At 43.0% G+C, this 20,493-nt stretch overlaps 3 protein-coding genes across 9 annotated transcripts; all 3 read left to right on the top strand.

Annotated features, from left to right (window-relative positions):
* Nucleotides 1–16: 16 nt before the first annotated feature.
* LOC135331055 (sushi, von Willebrand factor type A, EGF and pentraxin domain-containing protein 1-like) lies at nt 17–4,960 on the top strand. Of its 7 annotated transcripts, XM_064526082.1 has the most exons (19): nt 17–278; nt 365–538; nt 600–773; nt 830–1,003; nt 1,062–1,235; nt 1,295–1,468; nt 1,528–1,701; nt 1,765–1,938; nt 1,997–2,170; nt 2,234–2,407; nt 2,471–2,644; nt 2,703–2,876; nt 2,940–3,113; nt 3,177–3,350; nt 3,409–3,582; nt 3,646–3,819; nt 3,883–4,056; nt 4,145–4,318; nt 4,614–4,960. In XM_064526082.1, exons 1-19 carry the CDS (start codon nt 17–19, stop codon nt 4,799–4,801), a joined length of 3,408 nt encoding a protein of 1,135 aa, XP_064382152.1. In that variant the 3' UTR covers nt 4,802–4,960. The 7 variants fall into 7 exon arrangements, with proteins under 7 accessions (XP_064382152.1, XP_064382153.1, XP_064382154.1 ...); XM_064526083.1 differs by lacking the exon at nt 1,528–1,701; XM_064526084.1 differs by lacking the exon at nt 1,997–2,170.
* A 1,022-nt stretch (nt 4,961–5,982) lies between these two features.
* LOC135332211 (sushi, von Willebrand factor type A, EGF and pentraxin domain-containing protein 1-like) lies at nt 5,983–14,031 on the top strand. Its single transcript, XM_064527577.1, has 16 exons — nt 5,983–6,317; nt 6,437–6,610; nt 6,663–6,836; nt 6,899–7,072; nt 7,134–7,307; nt 11,115–11,288; nt 11,576–11,749; nt 11,812–11,985; nt 12,046–12,219; nt 12,282–12,455; nt 12,518–12,691; nt 12,752–12,925; nt 12,990–13,163; nt 13,224–13,397; nt 13,460–13,633; nt 13,688–14,031. Exons 1-16 carry the CDS (start codon nt 6,041–6,043, stop codon nt 13,870–13,872), a joined length of 2,898 nt encoding a protein of 965 aa, XP_064383647.1. The 5' UTR covers nt 5,983–6,040; the 3' UTR covers nt 13,873–14,031.
* A 1,641-nt stretch (nt 14,032–15,672) lies between these two features.
* Nucleotides 15,673–18,995, top strand: LOC135331057 (sushi, von Willebrand factor type A, EGF and pentraxin domain-containing protein 1-like). Its single transcript, XM_064526091.1, has 12 exons — nt 15,673–15,953; nt 16,013–16,192; nt 16,250–16,423; nt 16,494–16,673; nt 16,734–16,907; nt 17,144–17,317; nt 17,375–17,548; nt 17,607–17,780; nt 17,842–18,015; nt 18,161–18,334; nt 18,392–18,565; nt 18,652–18,995. Exons 1-12 carry the CDS (start codon nt 15,719–15,721, stop codon nt 18,843–18,845), a joined length of 2,181 nt encoding a protein of 726 aa, XP_064382161.1. The 5' UTR covers nt 15,673–15,718; the 3' UTR covers nt 18,846–18,995.
* Nucleotides 18,996–20,493: the final 1,498 nt, after the last annotated feature.

Raw genomic sequence — 20,493 nt, 5'->3', positions numbered from 1 at the left:
TATCACTTTTGCAAACATGGCGTCAATTATGATGTTGATTGCAGTTGTGCTGTCCTGTGTGTATCTGAGCTCCGCTACCTACCTTCCTCCCTGCGGCCCCCCTGATGCTCCAGGTTACGGAAGTTTCTACCCTCAGAAAAACTTCTACTCAATCGGAAAGGTTGTTAGATTCTCTTGCAGAGATGGCTTTTTGCTGAAAGGATACAGTTTCACCAAATGTATCTACAGCCAGAGCCTAAGAAAAGCAGTGTGGAAGTTTGACACTCCAGTTTGCAAGCGTGAGTTAGTAAGCAAATAAATGTACGGGCAATCAATAATAACACTTTAATAACCCAAAACTGCATTAATTCTACATTTTATTCAGGTATCACGTGTCCTGACCTTATCGATCCCCGATATGGAGATGTAGACGTGACTGGAAATACACCTGGATCAAAAGCAACCTATACCTGTGACAGAGGATTCACCCTCGTGGGCAGCTCTACAGCAAAATGCCAGCTCAACGGGAAATGGTCCAGTGTTCCACCTGTTTGTAAACGTGAGTGGTTGTTTCTATTGTGAATAACAGTGAAAGATCATATTTTTGGTTTTTGATACAGCAATCTTCTGCCCCAAACTGACTCCCCCTGCATATGGTGCTGTGAATGATGGTAACAATCGTGTTGGAACCAAGGCAGTATACACCTGTAACGATGGTTTTGAAATAAGTGGGCAGAGCTCTAGGAAATGTCAGCTGGATGGTACATGGAGTGGAAAAGCCCCAACTTGCATATGTATGTTTACACACTATTATAAGATTTGCATTGTATTAAGCAGAATGATTTTACAGTGATCAAATGCCCTAATCTTGAGGATCCAGAGAATGGATCTGTGGATGATGGAGACAATCTGCCAGGAACCATAGCAAAATACACCTGTGAAGATGGATTCAGGTTAGTGGGATCCAGCAAGAGACCCTGTCAGAAGGATGGCAGCTGGGCTGGAGAGGCACCTATCTGCAAACGTAAGGCTACAATTGTTTTACTAGAGGGAAGTATTATAACTGATGAAACATCTTACAGGGATCAGATGCCCTGCGTTGAAGGATCCAGAGAATGGATCTGTGGATGATGGAGATAATCTGCCAGGAACCATAGCAAAGTACACCTGTGACGATGGATTCAGGTTGGTGGGATCCAGCAAGAGACTCTGTCAGAAGGACGGCAGCTGGGCTGGAGAGGCACCTATCTGCAAACGTAAGACTACAATTGTTTTACTAGAGGGAAGTATTAATAACTGATGAAACATCTTACAGGGATCAGATGCCCTGCGTTGAAGGATCCAGAGAATGGATCTGTGGATGATGGAGATAATCTGCCAGGAACCATAGCAAAGTACACCTGTGACGATGGATTCAGGTTGGTGGGATCCAGCAAGAGACTCTGTCAGAAGGACGGCAGCTGGGCTGGAGAGGCACCTATCTGCAAACGTAAGACTACAATTGTTTTACTAGAGGGAATTATTAATAACTGATGAAACGTCTTACAGGGATCAGATGCCCTGCGTTGAAGGATCCAGAGAACGGATCTGTAGATGATAGAGACAATCTTCCAGGAACCATAGCAAAGTACACCTGTGACGATGGATTCAGGTTGGTGGGATCTAGCAAGAGACCCTGTCAGAAGGACGGCAGCTGGGCTGGAGAGGCACCTATCTGCAAACGTAAGACTAAAATTGTTTTACTAGAGGGAAGTATTAATATAAACTGCATTTGTTATCTTACAGAGATCAGATGCCCTGCGTTGAAGGATCCAGAGAACGGATCTGTGGATGATGGAGACAATCTTCCAGGAACCATAGCAAAGTACACCTGTGATGATGGATTCAGGTTGGTGGGATCTACCAAGAGACTCTGTCAGAAGGACGGCAGCTGGGCTGGAGAGGCACCTATCTGCAAACGTAAGACTACAATTGCTTTACGGTAATAACTGAATATGTTATGAAACATATCGTACAGAGATCGAATGCCCTGCATTGAAGGATCCAGAGAACGGATCTGTGGATGATGGAGACAATCTGCCAGGAACCATAGCAAAGTACACCTGTGACGATGGATTCAGGTTGGTGGGATCTAGCAAGAGACCCTGTCAAAAGGACGGCAGCTGGGCTGGAGAGGCACCTATCTGCAAACGTAAGACTAAAATTGTTTTACTAGAGTGAAGTATTAATATAAATTGCATTTGTTATCTTACAGAGATCAGATGCCCTGCATTGAAGGATCCAGAGAATGGATCTGTGGATGATGGAGACAACCTGCCAGGAACCATAGCAAAGTACACCTGTGACGATGGATTTAGGTTGGTGGGATCCAGCAAGAGACCTTGTCAGAAGGACAGCAGCTGGGCTGGAGAGGCACCTATCTGCAAACGTAAGACTAAAATTGTTTTACTAGAGTGAAGTATTAATATAAACTGCATTTGTTATCTTACAGAGATCAGATGCCCTGCGTTGAAGGATCCAGAGAACGGATCTGTGGATGATGGAGACAACCTGCCAGGAACCATAGCAAAGTACACCTGTGACGATGGATTTAGGTTGGTGGGATCTAGCAAGAGACTCTGTCAGAAGGACGGCAGCTGGGCTGGAGAGGCACCTATCTGCAAACGTAAGACTACAATTGCTTTACGGTAATAACTGGATATGTTATGAAACATATCGTACAGAGATCGAATGCCCTGCATTGAAGGATCCAGAGAACGGATCTGTGGATGATGGAGACAATCTGCCAGGAACCATAGCAAAGTACACCTGTGACGATGGATTCAGGTTGGTGGGATCTAGCAAGAGACCCTGTCAAAAGGACGGCAGCTGGGCTGGAGAGGCACCTATCTGCAAACGTAAGACTAAAATTGTTTTACTAGAGTGAAGTATTAATATAAATTGCATTTGTTATCTTACAGAGATCAGATGCCCTGCATTGAAGGATCCAGAGAATGGATCTGTGGATGATGGAGACAACCTGCCAGGAACCATAGCAAAGTACACCTGTGACGATGGATTTAGGTTGGTAGGATCCAGCAAGAGACCTTGTCAGAAGGACGGCAGCTGGGCTGGAGAGGCACCTATCTGCAAACGTAAGACTAAAATTGTTTTACTAGAGTGAAGTATTAATATAAACTGCATTTGTTATCTTACAGAGATCAGATGCCCTGCGTTGAAGGATCCAGAGAACGGATCTGTGGATGATGGAGACAACCTGCCAGGAACCATAGCAAAGTACACCTGTGACGATGGATTTAGGTTGGTGGGATCTAGCAAGAGACTCTGTCAGAAGGACGGCAGCTGGGCTGGAGAGGCACCTATCTGCAAACGTAAGACTACAATTGCTTTACGGTAATAACTGGATATGTTATGAAACATATCGTACAGAGATCGAATGCCCTGCATTAAAGGATCCAGAGAACGGATCTGTGGATGATGGAGACAATCTGCCAGGAACCATAGCAAAGTACACCTGTGACGATGGATTCAGGTTGGTGGGATCTAGCAAGAGACCCTGTCAAAAGGACGGCAGCTGGGCTGGAGAGGCACCTATCTGCAAACGTAAGACTAAAATTGTTTTACTAGAGTGAAGTATTAATATAAATTGCATTTGTTATCTTACAGAGATCAGATGCCCTGCATTGAAGGATCCAGAGAATGGATCTGTGGATGATGGAGACAACCTGCCAGGAACCATAGCAAAGTACACCTGTGACGATGGATTTAGGTTGGTGGGATCCAGCAAGAGACCTTGTCAGAAGGACGGCAGCTGGGCTGGAGAGGCACCTATCTGCAAACGTAAGACTAAAATTGTTTTACTAGAGTGAAGTATTAATATAAATTGCATTTGTTATCTTACAGAGATCAGATGCCCTACGTTGCAGGATCCAGAGAATGGATCTGTGGATGATGGAGACAATCTGCCAGGAACCATAGCAAAGTACACCTGTGACGATGGATTCAGGTTGGTGGGATCCAGCAAGAGACTCTGTCAGAAGGACGGCAGCTGGGCTGGAGAGGCACCTATCTGCAAAGGTATGAATTCTTTGCAATCGAATCAACTATAGATACCAATGAAAGAAGTTTTCCTCACATCACATTCCATTTGCTCATTTTGATTCAGCTATCATCTGTCCTAAGCTGGATGACCCTGAGGATGGTCAGGTGACAGTCACTGGTCTAACTCCGTCCTCCACTGCCGAATATTCTTGTAACAAGGGATTCAAGTTGTTTGGAACGGCTTGGAGGAAGTGCCAGGTCAACGGAGAGTGGTCTGGAGAAGCACCTACTTGTAAACGTACGTAGGTTTACGATTTATTGTATCAGATAGATTTTATAGTTATGGTGTCAAGATACCGTATAGCGGTTATATCTGGCAAAAATGAGGCAATTAAAGTATAATTATGTGGCGATTTTAATGAGACAATCATGTTGCCATACATGGCATTATTGAACCATCTCATGATCAAATTGCCACTTTTGATGGCATGGAGGCACAGCAATATTTACACATGCATTTTTGTCAGTTCAAGCCTGCCTATATATGAATCAGTGTATATACAAATAATCTGTACTATAATTTGTGCATGCAGGTGTGGATTGTGGCCGTCCACCCAAACCAAGCTACGGAATTGTCAAGTTCTGGACCACTACACCTGGTTCCAAAGCATTCTACGGCTGTTTTAATGGCTACCGGCTGAGTGGTTACGCAGTTCGATTTTGCCAGGGTAACGGTTACTGGTCTGGACGTACTCCATCATGTACGAGGAGGCATTATTAGGACTCGCGATCTACTGAACCACATCTAAGAACTAAGAACTTTTAAGAACATAGTACATAACTAGTGATAAACAATCTTTTGCTATACAGTGATTGATGTTTATGAAACTGATTGTAAATTGTCAATTTAATTGAGACATGCCGTTATTGTGATTGCTAACTGCACTAATTTTAAAACAGATACAAGGATTGTGCTTAACGCAAGAAAGCTGTACTGCAAGCATATGCATGGTCTATATTGATGATCAATCTCTCTAGTTTGCCACAACAGGGGTATATAGTGATCGTTGTGTGTGTGTGGACACAAAAGTGAGCTGTTTGAGCAAACTAGACACTTTCATGGACTGCTTTAACTGCTATTAAATGAGACAGTAGTTAAAAATAATAATTATAGTTGAAACTTGTAGGCGATCTTCGAAGACGAAAAATTTATAATCGATCTAATCGTTGCTTTCTAGATACCGAATGCTTAGATTCACAATCTTCATGATCACTAATTAATAAGGTCATTACGGTAAAAAGTTATTTGATGTTTCGCTGCTGTGCAATGAAGCTCATACACGGGGTGAATGCTCTATGAGCATCTTGTTTAGTGAGAAATTGGGCGGAATAAGGCAGTAATTGTGACTGCAATGTACCCCTGACAATGTACTAGTAGAGGTCATACAATATGACACTACCGAGGGAGTGGCCTAGGAATTATTTAATAGTGCTACCACTCCAAAAAGGAGTTTGGAGTTGTATGCTTGTGTTGACAGAGATACCACAATAGTTTTTAATTGGGCTGGGAATGAGGCAATATTGTGACTATGATGGAACTACTACGTACTTGTGTCGTGAGAATTTCCTGGCATAAAACTAAATTTAAATTCAACAGATGGTTAAATTTTATGCTAGCTGTCATGCATGGGTGGTCCGACACCTAAACAAGACAGTGTTTATTTATAAACAAGATAAGCAGTACTAATTACATAATCTCCAGTTCAAAGAATAGCTATAGACAAAGAGAGGGTGTGAAACTAGCGGCTAAGTCAAAGTGAAACTGACAAATCTCAGTCATAATACTTATGAAATGCAAGTAACAAATTAATGGTGAATGTTGAAGCGTATTAAGCTGTAGACACATGATAAGGACAACTACAATAGGTAATTGTCCTCAGTGGTGCAGGTATAAAAGTACTGCACCACCCCCATTCTAGAGTTTCATAGTAAACTCCAGTACTGAAAAGCAAACTGAATAATGGTGCACATTGCTGTATCCATCTCAGTGATTCTAGCAGTGTTCACCTGTCAGAGCACAGCCCTATATGTGCCAACAATAACTTGCAGTGCTCCTGTTGCTCCAGAGAATGGATATTTCCGCCCTGTAAAATCTCACTACCCCATCGGATGGAAAGTGGTATTCCTATGTAATGAGGGATATGAGCTCTCGGGCTACACCCAATCTGTTTGCAAACTCGTTTTCAAATATTGGAAAAGAGTTGGGGTTTGGAATTTCCCACCACCAGTATGCAAACGTACGTTTTTAATTCAGAATAATGCTAGATCTACATAGCTATATCTTTACAGCTGTTGTAAGGAATTTTCCTGATCTCATTTTTTTCATGATTTATGTATTCGTTACACTAAACTTTAGGAGTCCAGTGCCCAGCTCTGATTGCCCCAGCTAATGGCAACGTGCATGTAGGAGGTAGGTACCCTGGAAACAGAGCAGACTACTCCTGCAATGATGGGTTTAGTCTGAAGGGTGTGGGATGGAGAAAGTGTCAGGACAACGGACATTGGACGGGAGAAGCCCCAATCTGTGAAAGTGAGTGTATTGCTTGTTGTCATAATTTATGTATTCGTCACACTAAACTTAGGAGTCCAGTGCCCAGTTCTGATTGCCCCAGATAATGGCAACGTGCATGTAGGAGGAAGGTACCCTGGAAACAGAGCAGACTACTCCTGCAATGATGGGTTCAGTCTGAAGGGTGTGGGATGGAGAAAGTGTCAGGACAACGGACAATGGACGAGAGAAGCCCCAACCTGTGAAAGTGAGTGTATTGCTTCAATGTTTTGTTGTCATAATTTATGTATTCGTCACACTAAACTTTAGGAGTCCAGTGTCCAGCACTGATTGCCCCAGATAATGGCAACGTGCATGTAGGAGGAAGGTACCCTGGAAACAGAGCAGACTACTCCTGCAATGATGGATTTAGTCTGAAGGGTGTGGGATGGAGAAAGTGTCAGGACAACGGACATTGGACGGGAGAAGCCCCAACCTGTGAAAGTGAGTGTATTGCTTCAATGTTTTGTTGTCATAATTTATGTATTCGTCACACTAAACTTAGGAGTCCAGTGCCCAGCTCTGATTGCCCCAGATAATGGCAACGTGCATGTAGGAGGAAGGTACCCTGGAAACAGAGCAGACTACTCCTGCAATGATGGGTTCAGTCTGAAGGGTGTTGGATGGAGAAAGTGTCAGGACAACGGACAATGGACGAGAGAAGCCCCAACCTGTGAAAGTGAGTGTATTGCTTCAATGTTTTGTTGTCATAATTTATGTATTCGTCACACTAAACTTTAGGAGTCCAGTGCCCGGCTCTGATTGCCCCAGATAATGGCAATGTGCATGTAGGAGGAAGGTACCCTGGAAACAGAGCAGACTACTCCTGCAATGATGGGTTCAGTCTGAAGGGTGTGGGATGGAGAAAGTGTCAAGACAACGGGAAATGGTCTGGAGAAGCACCTATTTGTAAACGTGGGTACAAATTATATTTTGCTGAGTTGCATGGGGTTTCTCAAAAAAGGTAGCCTGTATTTTATGCCCGCACCACAATCAGTGACCCTGCATGCATACTTTTATGCAACAGGTGTGGACTGCGGCCCTCCACCCAAACCAAAATACGGATCTGTCAAATTCTGGACCACTACACCTGGTTCCAAGGCATTCTATGACTGTTCTTATGGATACCAACTGAGTGGGCATGCAGTTCGAAAATGTCGGGCTAACGGTCACTGGTCTGGGGATACTCCATCATGTGATGATAGGAAGGAATCAAAATCAGACTCAAGCAGCTCTGACTCAAGCAGCTCTGACTCGAGCAGCTCTGATTCGAGCAGCTCTAACTCGAGCTCAGATTCAAGTTAAACTATACAAGTGATCCAAGAACTTGCAGAACATTGAAGTATGATGTGAATAAACAAAGAATTATACTTGTAGTTTCTGGAAGATAATTGTATAAAGTGAAATTACCTTGTGAAATTACCTTGTGATACAGGTATCATAGTGTTGACAGTCCCCCATTAAGCTGTCCCTAGGGTACAATGTGCATGACTCCCGGACATCTGACCCTAGGGTAGTATGTCCCCCACCCTATCTTACAGCTATATTATGGCCTACTGAATAGTAAATTAATTCTGGCCGGCTAGCATTATACTAGTATCAGTAGCTCCATTCAGGTATCATTACCCAGGCTGAGTCGTTTTAGGTTGCTTATCAGTATATAGGGCCATGCGTATAATAAGTATTACATAATAAGTATTTAATACCTGCAGCTGACAGCTAGAACTTTGTGCATACTCCAACGACAAGCAATGATGAAATGTATTGCATGAGTATAGAGTATATCTAGCTATACACTAGTCTAGGATCGGATCGTCTAGCTTTTAACATGTTGCAGAAGCTATGGCCATGGAATTGATCCTTTTTCTGCCTTTAATATGCTCTATATAGCTGCTAGAGTATGTTGACTAGTACTTTCTTGAGAGATACCGCCTCCTTTTATAAGAACCATGGGTATCTACTACGAACTGTCGGATATCACATTCTTATGATTAAATTCTTATGAGTAAATTCTCTCAAGAATATAACGGAAAGATTTAATGTGTTACAGTTTGTTACAATACAAAATCTGAACACAAGATCATCAGACAGAATTACCTTGAAACACGTCCGATGTGAGAGTAACCTGCAAGAACACTTCTACTTCAACAGAATCACTCATGTATGGAACAAAATGCCTGCAATAGATCAAAACTGTACAAGCCTTGTAACAAGGTCATGTAGTCAAGCTTCATTATAACAACTTTAGTGGGGACAATGTATGTTCGTTTCATTTTAAACATTCATTCTCTAGGTGTCACATTAAGTAAGTAGGTACATGTTTATAGAATAGTTTCTTAGGTTAGCTGACAAGTACAGTTTAGCCTTCAGCACACACACACACTTCTCATGACCATTTCCCTTAATCATTTCTTTTTGTATTGTGCTGTGAAACAATAATTATTATTATCTGTGGTGAGCATACTCATATACAGTCATACCTTGTTCTCTGTTGATAGCTACTACACACATGGGGGGGGGCACACACTACCTTATGGTCAGATGTCCGGGGGGGGGGGACATCCTACAAGGGAGAACGCAAACCCTCCGACACCGGTATGCTTAAATAAATTTTATAGCCAGTATATAAGCCAGGAAAAACAACTTGGAAACATAGGCTGAAAGCCACCATTTTAAAAGGCACAGATGTGAAAAAATTCTTTGTATATTTTGACTGACGGCTATATAGTCTGTACACATTACTCAGCAATATGTGGTTAATTAGCTATGGGTGGTCTTGTGCAGATGGTCTACAAAGAAGTGTTTGTTAGAAAACACAGTACGCAATTACATAAGAGTCAGCCAAAGAATAGCTGTAGACAAAGAGAGGGTGTTAACTAGTGGCTAAAGCCTTCAGCACACACACACACTTCTCATGACCATTTCCCTTAATCATTTCTTTTTGTATTGTGCTGTGAAACCATCTGTGGTGAGCATGCATAGATCTACAAAACTCATATACAGTCATACCTTGTTCTCTGTTGATAGCTACTACACACACGGGGGGGGGGGGCACACACTACCTTATGGTCAGATGTCCGGGGGGGACATCCTACAAGGGAGAACGCAAACCCTCCGACACCCGTATGCTTAATTATAAATTCTATAGCCAGTATAAGCCAGGAAACAACTTGAAAACATAGGCTGAAAGCCACCTTATAAAATTAAAAGGCACAGATGTGAAAAACTTCTTTGTATATTTTTACTGACGGCTATAGTCTGTACACATTACTCAGCAATATGTGGTTCATTAGCTATGGGTGGTCTTGTGCAGATGGTCTACAAAGAAGTGTTTGTTAGAAAACACGGTACGCAATTACATAAGAGTCAGCCAAAGAATAGCTGGTAGACAAAGAGAGGGTGTTAACTTGTGGCTAAAGTAAAAGTGAAAAAGGGTGATAGTATAATTATAGTCATAATAGAAGTCACTTAATTAAATCTTGTTATAGTTTGAGTCTATACATTATAACTATTTCATCTACAGAAAAGCAACAGTTCAAGGGTTCTATAATTTGATAATCAACAAACCTGTAGACATGATAAGGACAATGGAATTGTTATCTGTGACAGGTATAAAAGTGTATCCTAAGAGTTTAAAACTCCATTCATCTTACAACAGACAACAAAATGGTGCACATTGCTGTATCCATCTCAGTGATTTTAGCAGTGTTCACCTGTCAGAGCACAGCCCTATATGTGCCAACAATAACTTGCAGTGCTCCTGTCGCTCCAGAGAATGGTTATTTCCGCCCTGTAAAATCTCACTACCCCATCGGATGGAAAGTGGTATTCCTATGTAATGAGGGATATGAGCTCTCGGGCTACACCCAATCTGTTTGCAAACTCAGCTTAAAATTTTGGGAAAAGCTTGGCGTTTGGAGTTTCCCACCACCAGTATGCAAACGTAAGCTTCTGGACTGACTAAAAATGCTCTTAAAATCAAAATTGTATTACTAGCTCTATATAACTTCCTTACAGCTGTTGTAAGGAATTGTCCTGATCTCAGTTCGCCTCAAGACGGTAAAGTGCGAGTATCAGGGATAAAGCCAGGAGATAGAGCAGACTACTCATGCAACGATGGGTTCAGTCTGAAGGGTGTAGGATGGAGAAAGTGTCAGGACAACGGACAATGGACAGGAGAAGCCCCAACTTGTGAAAGTTAGTGAACTGTTTTAACGTGTTAGCAGCCATAATTTATGTATTCATCACTGTAACCTTTAGGAGTCCAGTGCCCAGCTCTGATTTCCCCAGCTAATGGCAAAGTGCGTGTAGGAGGAAGACACCCTGGAAACAGAGCAGACTACTCCTGCAATGATGGGTTCAGTCTGAAGGGTGTGGGATGGAGAAAGTGTCAAGACAACGGAAAATGGACGGCAGAAGCTCCAACTTGTGAAAGTGAGTGTACTGCTTCTATGTGTATACCGCCATAATTGACACTAATCTTTAGGAGTCCAGTGCCCAGCACTGATTGCCCCAGCTAATGGCAAAGTGCGTGTAGGAGGAAGGCACCCTGGAAACAGAGCAAACTACTCCTGCAATGATGGGTTCAGTCTGAAGGGTGTGGGATGGAGAAAGTGTCAGGACAATGGACAATGGACAGGAGAAGCCCCAACCTGTGAAAGTGAGTACACTGCTTTAATATGTTAGCCGCCATAATTTATGTATTCATCACTACCTTTAGGAGTCCAGTGCCCAGCTCTGATTTCCCCAGCTAATGGCAAAGTGCGTGTAGGAGGAAGACACCCTGGAAACAGAGCAGACTACTCCTGCAATGATGGGTTCAGTCTGAAGGGTGTGGGATGGAGAAAGTGTCAAGACAACGGAAAATGGACGGCAGAAGCTCCAACTTGTGAAAGTGAGTGTACTGCTTCTATGTGTATACCGCCATAATTGACACTAATCCCTTAGGAGTCCAGTGCCCAGCTCTGATTGCCCCAACTAATGGCAAAGTGCTTGTAGGAGGAAGACACCCTGGAAACAGAGCAGACTACTCCTGCAATGATGGGTTCAGTCTGAAGGGTGTGGGATGGAGAAAGTGTCAGGACAACGGACAATGGACAGGAGAAGCCCCAACCTGTGAAAGTGAGTGTACTGCTTCAATGTGTTTATCGCCGTAATTTATGTATTCATCTACCTTTATATAGGAGTCCAGTGCCCAGCTCTGATTGCCCCAGCTAATGGAAAAGTGCGTGTAGGAGGAAGGTACCCTGGAAACAGAGCTGACTATTCCTGCAATGATGGGTTCAGTCTGAAGGGTGTGGGATGGAGAAAGTGTCAGGACAATGGACAATGGAAGGGAGAAGCCCCAACCTGTGAAAGTGAGTAAACTGCTTCAATGTGTTAGCAGCCATCATTTATGTATTCATCACTACCTTTAGGAGTCCAGTGCCCAGCTTTGATTGCCCCAGCTAATGGCAAAGTGCGTGTAGGGGGAAGGTACCCTGGAAACAGAGCAGACTACTCCTGCAATGATGGGTTCAGTCTGAAGGGTGTGGGATGGAGAAAGTGTCAAGACAACGGACAATGGACGGGAGAAACTCCAACTTGTAAAAGTATGACTTAAATGACTTTTATGAAATGCTTTTTGATAAAGTATCTACAAACTCTGTTCTAGGAATTCTTTGTCCAGCACTTAAAGCTATAAAATTCGGCAAAATACGTGTTAGCGGCAGGAAACCAGGAGAGAGAGCTGACTACTCATGTAATGCTGGGTATGATCTCATGGGTGTGGAATGGAGAAAGTGTCAGGACAACGGACAATGGACAGGAGAAGCCCCAACCTGTGAAAGTGAGTGTACTGCTTCAATGTGTTTATCGCCGTAATTTATGTATTCATCTACCTTTATATAGGAGTCCAGTGCCCAGCTCTGATTGCCCCAGCTAATGGAAAAGTGCGTGTAGGGGGAAGGTACCCTGGAAAGAGAGCCGACTACTCCTGCAATGATGGGTTCAGTCTGAAGGGTGTGGGATGGAGAAAGTGTCAGGACAACGGACAATGGACGGGAGAAGCCCCAACCTGTGAAAGTGAGTGAACTGCTTTAATGTGTTAGCCGCCATAATTTATGTATTCATCACTACCTTTAGGAGTCCAATGCCCAGCTCTGATTGCCCCAGCTAATGGAAAAGTGCGTGTAGGGGGAAGGTACCCTGGAAACAGAGCAGACTACTCCTGCAATGATGGGTTCAGTCTGAAGGGTGTGGGATGGAGAAAGTGTCAGGACAACGGACAATGGATGGGAGAAGCCCCAACCTGTGAAAGTGAGTGTACTGCTTCAATGTGTTTACCGCCATAATTTATGTATTCATCACTACCTTTATATAGGAGTCCAGTGCCCAGCTCTGATTGCCCCAGCTAATGGAAAAGTGCGTGTAGGGGGAAGGTACCCTGGAAACAGAGCCGACTATTCCTGCAATGATGGGTTCAGTCTGAAGGGTGTGGGATGGAGAAAGTGTCAGGACAATGGAAAATGGAAGGGAGAAGCCCCAACCTGTGAAAGTGAGTGAACTGCTTCAATGTGTTAGCAGCCATAATTTATGTATTCATCACTACCTTTAGGAGTCCAGTGCCCAGCTTTGATTGCCCCAGCTAATGGCAAAGTGCGTGTAGGGGGAAGGTACCCTGGAAACAGAGCAGACTACTCCTGCAATGATGGGTTCAGTCTGAAGGGTGTGGGATGGAGAAAGTGTCAAGACAACGGACAATGGACGGGAGAAACTCCAACTTGTAAAAGTATGACTTAAATGACTTTTATGAAATGCTTTTTGATAAAGTATCTACAAACTCTGTTCTAGGAATTCTTTGTCCAGCACTTAAAGCTATAAAATTCGGCAAAATACGTGTTAGCGGCAGGAAACCAGGAGACAGAGCTGACTACTCATGTAATGCTGGGTATGATCTCATGGGTGTGGGATGGAGAAAGTGTCAGGACAGTGGGAAGTGGACAGGAGAAGCTCCGTCTTGCAAAGGTGAGTAAAAACCTGGTTGATTTCTGATTTTTATTTACATTTCCAAATATGCAGCAAAGACCTGCCCAGTGTTACCCAAAATCAAGAATGGGTGGGTGAAGATTACTGATACACACTTTGGCCAGGTGGCTAAGTACAGCTGCGCCTTGGGATTTAACCTTGTTGGGGCCAGCATTCGTGTGTGCAGAGCTGGTGTGTGGAACAATAATTCTCCAAAATGTGTTGCCATTCACTACTGATGAATATGGCATTATACCTACTAAACTGGAAATCATAGAGATTATATGACTTAATTGTGTACAGACTATATATAGCTACTAACTTGTATTGCCTAGCTTGTTTAATGAAATTCAAGCACAACTTTATGTTCATTCACTCTACTACTTACATGCAGTAACAGTAAAATCGAAGCGCATGCAAACACTGTGTACTAACAATTATAACACCTAATAGTGATGTACATTAATAATTATTATACAGTACGTACATACTACTATACATTGCATACCGGATCTCACATTTTAAGTATACTCAAGCAGCTAGGTTACAAATGCTCAATTAGTCTCAACAAATTTATTATCACACGAGTATCTTAGCGTACTCAGAGCTCAATCTTCACACACAGATTTGCACAAATAATCACATTTTTACTAGTTGGGCGTGGCCCCACCCTGGACGCGAACGTAGGGTTGGGCACCACTGCAATGTGTTGGGCACCACTGCAATGTCAGGTTTGTTCCTGCTGCTGCAGCCCAATCAGATTGCAGAGTTCAAGTGCTGAAGGCGTGGCTCATGAACGAGTCAGTAACTAGTAATTAAATCAAAATGCAACAATAGTAGACAAGCCAGCTTGATCCAGGAACACGCCAGGTCAGTTAGAGCTAGTGGTATGCAAGAATGACTCCTGCAGTAGCATTCTAACTGAGCTTTGCAGTTACCGCCCACTTGGAATTAATCATATTCATGCTTAGCCACACCCTAAAGCTAAGTACCGTGGAACAAACCTGACATTGCAGTGGTGCCCAACCCTACGTTCACGTCCAGGGTGGGGCCAAGCCCAACTACATTTTTACATAAATACATCGATTTACTTGAAATGAGTAATGTCATGCATCCTTAGGGTTGATACTTCATATAAGACCCCACAAAGATGCTGAGTTAGCTATAATACCGTATAGCGGGAAATTTTCGTGAGGTGCAAAATTTCGCGTTTTTCGAGTGCAGAGCAGTATAACGCGAAAATAAAAACCGGGGATAAACTCCCACACACCGGTACTTCACATGCAAAGCTATTGGTAGGTTCCTGGCATTGAAACGCATAGGTGCCAACCTCCAAAGAAAAATTTCCGGGACAAAAAATTAGGAGACACTTGAAGAGATTTAGTTGCTTTCTGCACATGCTCAGTATGATCATCCTGGAGAGCCCCATCCACAAAAACTGCAAACAGTGTAGCAGCCCCACCCCTCTTTTGTTTTGATCGTAGCGATAGACGGACAGCATAGTGCAAGAAACTGAATTCTGCTCATGATTTAAGCTTTCAAGCCATAGCTTTAGTATTTTGCGCTTCTTTGGACTGTATTATCCCAGTTCAGAGCAGCAACTTTGAAAATAGTTCCGCCTATATATTTTGTGGTTCCAACCGTTGGAACCATGCAATATATGCGTCGGCGTTAACGGTGTTGTGGTAACCAGGAGATGTTACTGTATATACATTGTAATTATGACACAATGGTTGTTATTTCCTTAATGCTTATTGAGACTCAACACACCCACAAAAGTGACGTATACATCCTTCTAGCTATGAGATACACTAAACATTCACACGCAGAATTACGAGTTGTGTAAACTATTGTTGTTTCATCAACTTCAGACATAATTCCTACAAGTGAAGTGTATACAATCAATAATGACACTTAGTAACACAAGAGTAGGCGTATTGTGACTCCATCACTTACAGCTATACACTACACAACACCTCTCTTGGAGACAATGTATTGAATAGTAGCTGTCAACTACTATATAAACTGCAACAGCTATATGGGGTAGTTATACATTTACTGGAAGGAAGGATAATTCTCATAAAGATGGCAGTAAAAATAATTGTCTGCTTGCTACTCTGTGCTGTGGCTGCATCTGCTAGCTATGTTCCTTACTGCATTTCCCCCCAGGAAAAGTCCACAAAGCAGTATGCTATCGGAAGCAGAATCACCTATTCGTGTCCAAAAGGCTCTGTACTAATTGGAGAGAGAATAGCAACCTGCTTACTGGACAAAACATCTCATCAAGGATATTGGTCCTCGCCAATTCCAACTTGCAAAAGTAAGTTTACTGTGAATTGCATGGCATTTAAAATATTATGCCAAACTTTTTTCTTGCAGTAACTCTTTGTCCTAGACTACCAACCATCAGATATGGGACTGTGAGTATCAGTGGACGAAGAATTGGGTCAGCCGCCAGTTATGAGTGCAATAATGGGTTCCTGCTGGTAGGAGAATCTACACGACATTGTCTTTCCTCTGGAGACTGGTCAGGAGAAGCACCTTTTTGCAAGCGTAGAGGTTAGTTGGTATTAATTGATCAATAATCATGTTAAATGTGAATGTGATTGATTACAGTTGTCCTTTGCCCCAAACTGTCATCTCCATCATACGGAAGTGTTAGTGTTACTGGACTAGCGGTTGGATCCTCAGCCAGTTATGACTGTAATGATGGATTTTTACTCGTTGGAACAACAACTAGATACTGTCTGCCAACAGGAGACTGGTCTGGAGAGGCACCTACCTGCAGACGTCAGTTAATGTTGCATGGCTTAAATACCGTCACTAATAATTGACTGTGTATCACTCTCTTTTATTACAGCTAATCGTTGTCCGACTTTACTGTCTCCAAAGTACGGCAGTGTAAGCATTACTGGTTTACAAGTTGGATCGACTGCAACATATGTGTGTAATTATGGTTTCTTGCTGGTTGGAGTTTCTACAAGACACTGTCTTTCTTCGGGAGATTGGTCTGGAGAAGCACCTTCTTGCAAGCGTGAAAGTAAGCAAATTCATCACTATACACGATATATTTATGTTGACGATGCACGTGGTTCTATAGTTATCTTCTGCCCAAAACTCTCTGCTCCATCATATGGAAGGGTCAGTGTCACTGGACTAGAAGTTGGATCAAGTGCTACATACGAGTGTAATGATGGCTTTTTGCTGGTCGGAACAATCACAAGATACTGCCTCCCTACTGGAGAATGGTCAGGAGAAGCATCTACTTGTAGAAGTGAGTTACAACTTAGCTTCGGTTGATGGCACTAGCTTGTATTATTCTACATTCATGATCAATTAAAGTATAAGATACTGGTGTGCTGAGTGGATGGCTTAGTGGTTTAGGTACGGTACCCAATTTATTAAGTAGACTAAAGACATGGACTCGATTCCTCTGTTTCCTTTTTTCCTCAGATTTTATTTTTGGATGCACCGTTTACGTGTTTAGCAAAATTAATCATTTGTTCATAGCTGTTCGGTGTCCAAAACTGTCTGCTCCAAGCTACGGAAGTGTAACTGTGAGTGGACTGGAGGTTGGATCTACTGCAACATACGAGTGTGATGATGGCTTCTTGCTCATTGGATCGTCATCTAGATACTGCCAACAGTATGGGGACTGGTCTGGAGAAGCACCTATTTGCAATCGTGAGTTAATACACCTGAAATCCAATTTACCCCTTTGACTTTTTGCATAATTATTAGCTGTTCGTTGTCCGAAACTGTCTGCTCCATCGTATGGAAGTGTGAGTGTCAGCGGTCTACAAGTTGGATCAACTGCAACATACCAGTGTGATGACGGCTTCTTGCTAGTTGGATCGTCATCTAGATACTGCCAACAGTATGGGGACTGGTCTGGAGAGGCACCTATTTGCAATCGTGAGTTATACACCTGAAAGCCAATACCCCTTCGACTTTTTGCTTGCATAATTATTAGCTGTTCGTTGTCCGAAACTGTCTGCTCCATCGTATGGAAGTGTCAGTGTCAGTGGTCTACAAGTTGGATCAACTGCAACATACCAGTGCAATGACGGCTTCTTGCTAGTTGGGGCATCTACAAGATATTGTCAATCTTCCGGAGACTGGTCCGGAAAAGCACCTACATGCAACTGTAAGCTGGTAGATTTATGCATCTTGATTTTTTACAATTCCTGTTTTCTTCCTTAATCAAGCTGTGCTTTGCCCAAAACTGACCCCCCCTTTCTATGGTCGTGTGAGCACCACGGGACAGCAACCAGGCTCATCAGCAAACTACCAATGTAATGATGGATTTTTGCTGGTGGGGGAATCAAGTAGACAGTGTCTTCATTCAGGACAGTGGTCAGGAAGGGCACCCGCTTGTAAACGTAAATAGCTACCATGCGTATAATCAGCGTACTATACTTATTTCACCCTTCAACCTGAGGGGCAGTGTTGCCGTTAGCGATATCTCCGACCAGCTGTTACAACATTGTGCATGAACTGCATGTGATTATAATTGTTTTTCTACAGCTATCAAATGTCCATTACTGTCACCTATTGTGAACGCGAAAATCACTGGAACTGGCCTCGGAGTTGGATCCACAGCCACACACGAGTGTTTTGATGGATTTGTTCTGGTTGGAGTGTCAGTGAGAAAATGCTTAACCACCGGACAATGGTCAGGAGAAGAACCATTTTGTAAACGTAAGGGAAAACAAAAAGTGCTACTAGTATTGAAATCGATATCTTTTCCCTGTATAGCTGTTAGTTGTCCAGACCTTCATAATCCAAATTATGGTAGTGTTCGTCAGACTGGGACTACACTGGACCACGTGGCATACTACAACTGTAATAAGGGGTTCCAACTTGTGGGAGGGAGAGTGAGAAGATGCTTAACCACTGGACATTGGTCAGGGCAAGCTCCTGTCTGTAAAGGTAAGATTTTGCTGAATGCTAAAACACAATACTGAATGGACTGAATGAATTACTTCAGTTTTTATCGCCTCTCTTGGTCCCTGCAGAGCAAGGATGTGGTCGACCGCCTAAGCCTGTCTATGGTTACGTGTCATTTGAGAGCACTAACTATAGAGCAGTAGCTACCTACTATTGCGATGACGGCTATGCCTTTAGCAAGAAAGGGGCGCAGCACCGTGTGTGTTTGGAGAACGGTCACTGGTCTGGAGAAACACCAGTGTGTCAACCACAGTATTACTGATTTCAGAACATGGCTGGACTTAACTATTATCTTGTAGCTAACTAGAGAAAAAACAATAGACCGCTGTGATATGTACGTAGCTATATGCATGTACTATAACTGTATTTTGGATTTTATAATCATTACAATTTCAACATTAACAATTATATGATAACCTATTACCACAATTTCACACAGATTGATGAGAGTAATCTACTAGTACTAGTTTTACGTAGCTACAGTCAGATACAGAGTGACAGCAAATTAGTGATAGGTGTCAGTGCTGCGCATGCAGTGATAGCTGTAAATGCATGGCAGGAGTTAGTTTGGACGCCATACCTTTTCTCAGGGGGGGGGGGGGGGGGGGTAGGGTGAAAAGGTCTAGAGACTCTTGCAGCATTTCCAATAAGAGACTTGTGACATTGGAGGTTTAAATAAGGAGTAGATGTACTCATTTCATTGGCTCTATCCAAATTCCACAGAGGCAATACTCGCATTTCATTGACTCTGGCCATGCACATTCAAGTAGAGCACAAGGAGTCTCCAGACCTAATCCCAGCTCTACTTGATTTTGCTCCCGAGATATTAGGTCTGGCCCGAGACTAGCCAGGAGCTTGGTTTATAACTGACATGTATCCAAAACCTGGCACTCACTCACTATAGTAGAACCCATGGCTTAGTTTACCGGCGGCCCTAACCCTCCACTAGAGTTCACACCAATTCTGTAGATATAGGTTATAGTTGTGACACATGGATATATTGGCTCAGTAGTGACTTAGGCCCGAGGGCCGTAGGCCTCGAGGGCAAAGGCACTACTGAGCCAATATATCCAATGTGCGCACGAGTGAGCTGTGTAACAACTGATTTGTTGCATTCCTTGTGCATTCCTTTCCGGTACACATCACTCCTTTTATAGGACAACTAGTTTCAACTACTTGTGGTGGCTGTGGAATGCACCCAGACGCATGAAAAACGTTTTTTGCCTACCACTGAATCTGTTGACAGTGTTATACTACTATAAAAGGGACCGTTTTAGGTTACTGGGTGGAGGGTGGGCTTTAGGTAACTTCAGCCACACTATGCCAGTATCTACATAGTGGCACAGTTCAAGGCTTGACCTGTGGCAGATATTGGCACAGATATTGGCACAGTGTTTCCTTTGATCTGCCCACTCAAAATGCAAAAAGTCATTAAGATACACCTTACTAAACTACCGTATATTCTGGTTAATAAGCGCAAACAATCGAGCTAGCTAATGGAGATTTGCTTCGATCATTGAAACGTCATGGGTGTGGTTAATTTCTATTAGCTCACCCGGATAATAATCCTATCTTTGAAGAAACGACTCATTTCGCTTCAGTTCCCAAGCAGGAGTGCTTGTTCGTACTTCCATGCCCGGTATCTCATTAATCCAGTGAGGTATGCCACCTGCAGGTGTAATTAACAGCAGTACATAATCATGTGCATTCACGAGTACGTATTTACATATTCAACAACAAATGTTGTGACCTTTAATCCTCTTAATCACTGAGGAAGTACATTGACTGTTGATGATAACATCAATTACTTTCGGTGAAACACACATTTTTGGTTAGAAGTGGTTAGCTACCGACAACCACTGACTAGCCTCCTTCGCAGGCCACTTCCCTGATGATAGTGCGGCCTCGGA

The sequence above is a fragment of the Halichondria panicea genome, chromosome 2 (genome assembly GCF_963675165.1).
Source record: "Halichondria panicea chromosome 2, odHalPani1.1, whole genome shotgun sequence".
Lineage (NCBI taxonomy): Eukaryota > Metazoa > Porifera > Demospongiae > Suberitida > Halichondriidae > Halichondria > Halichondria panicea.
The sequence above is the reverse complement of the archived record's forward strand: the minus strand, read 5'-3'. Positions and strand labels throughout refer to the sequence as shown.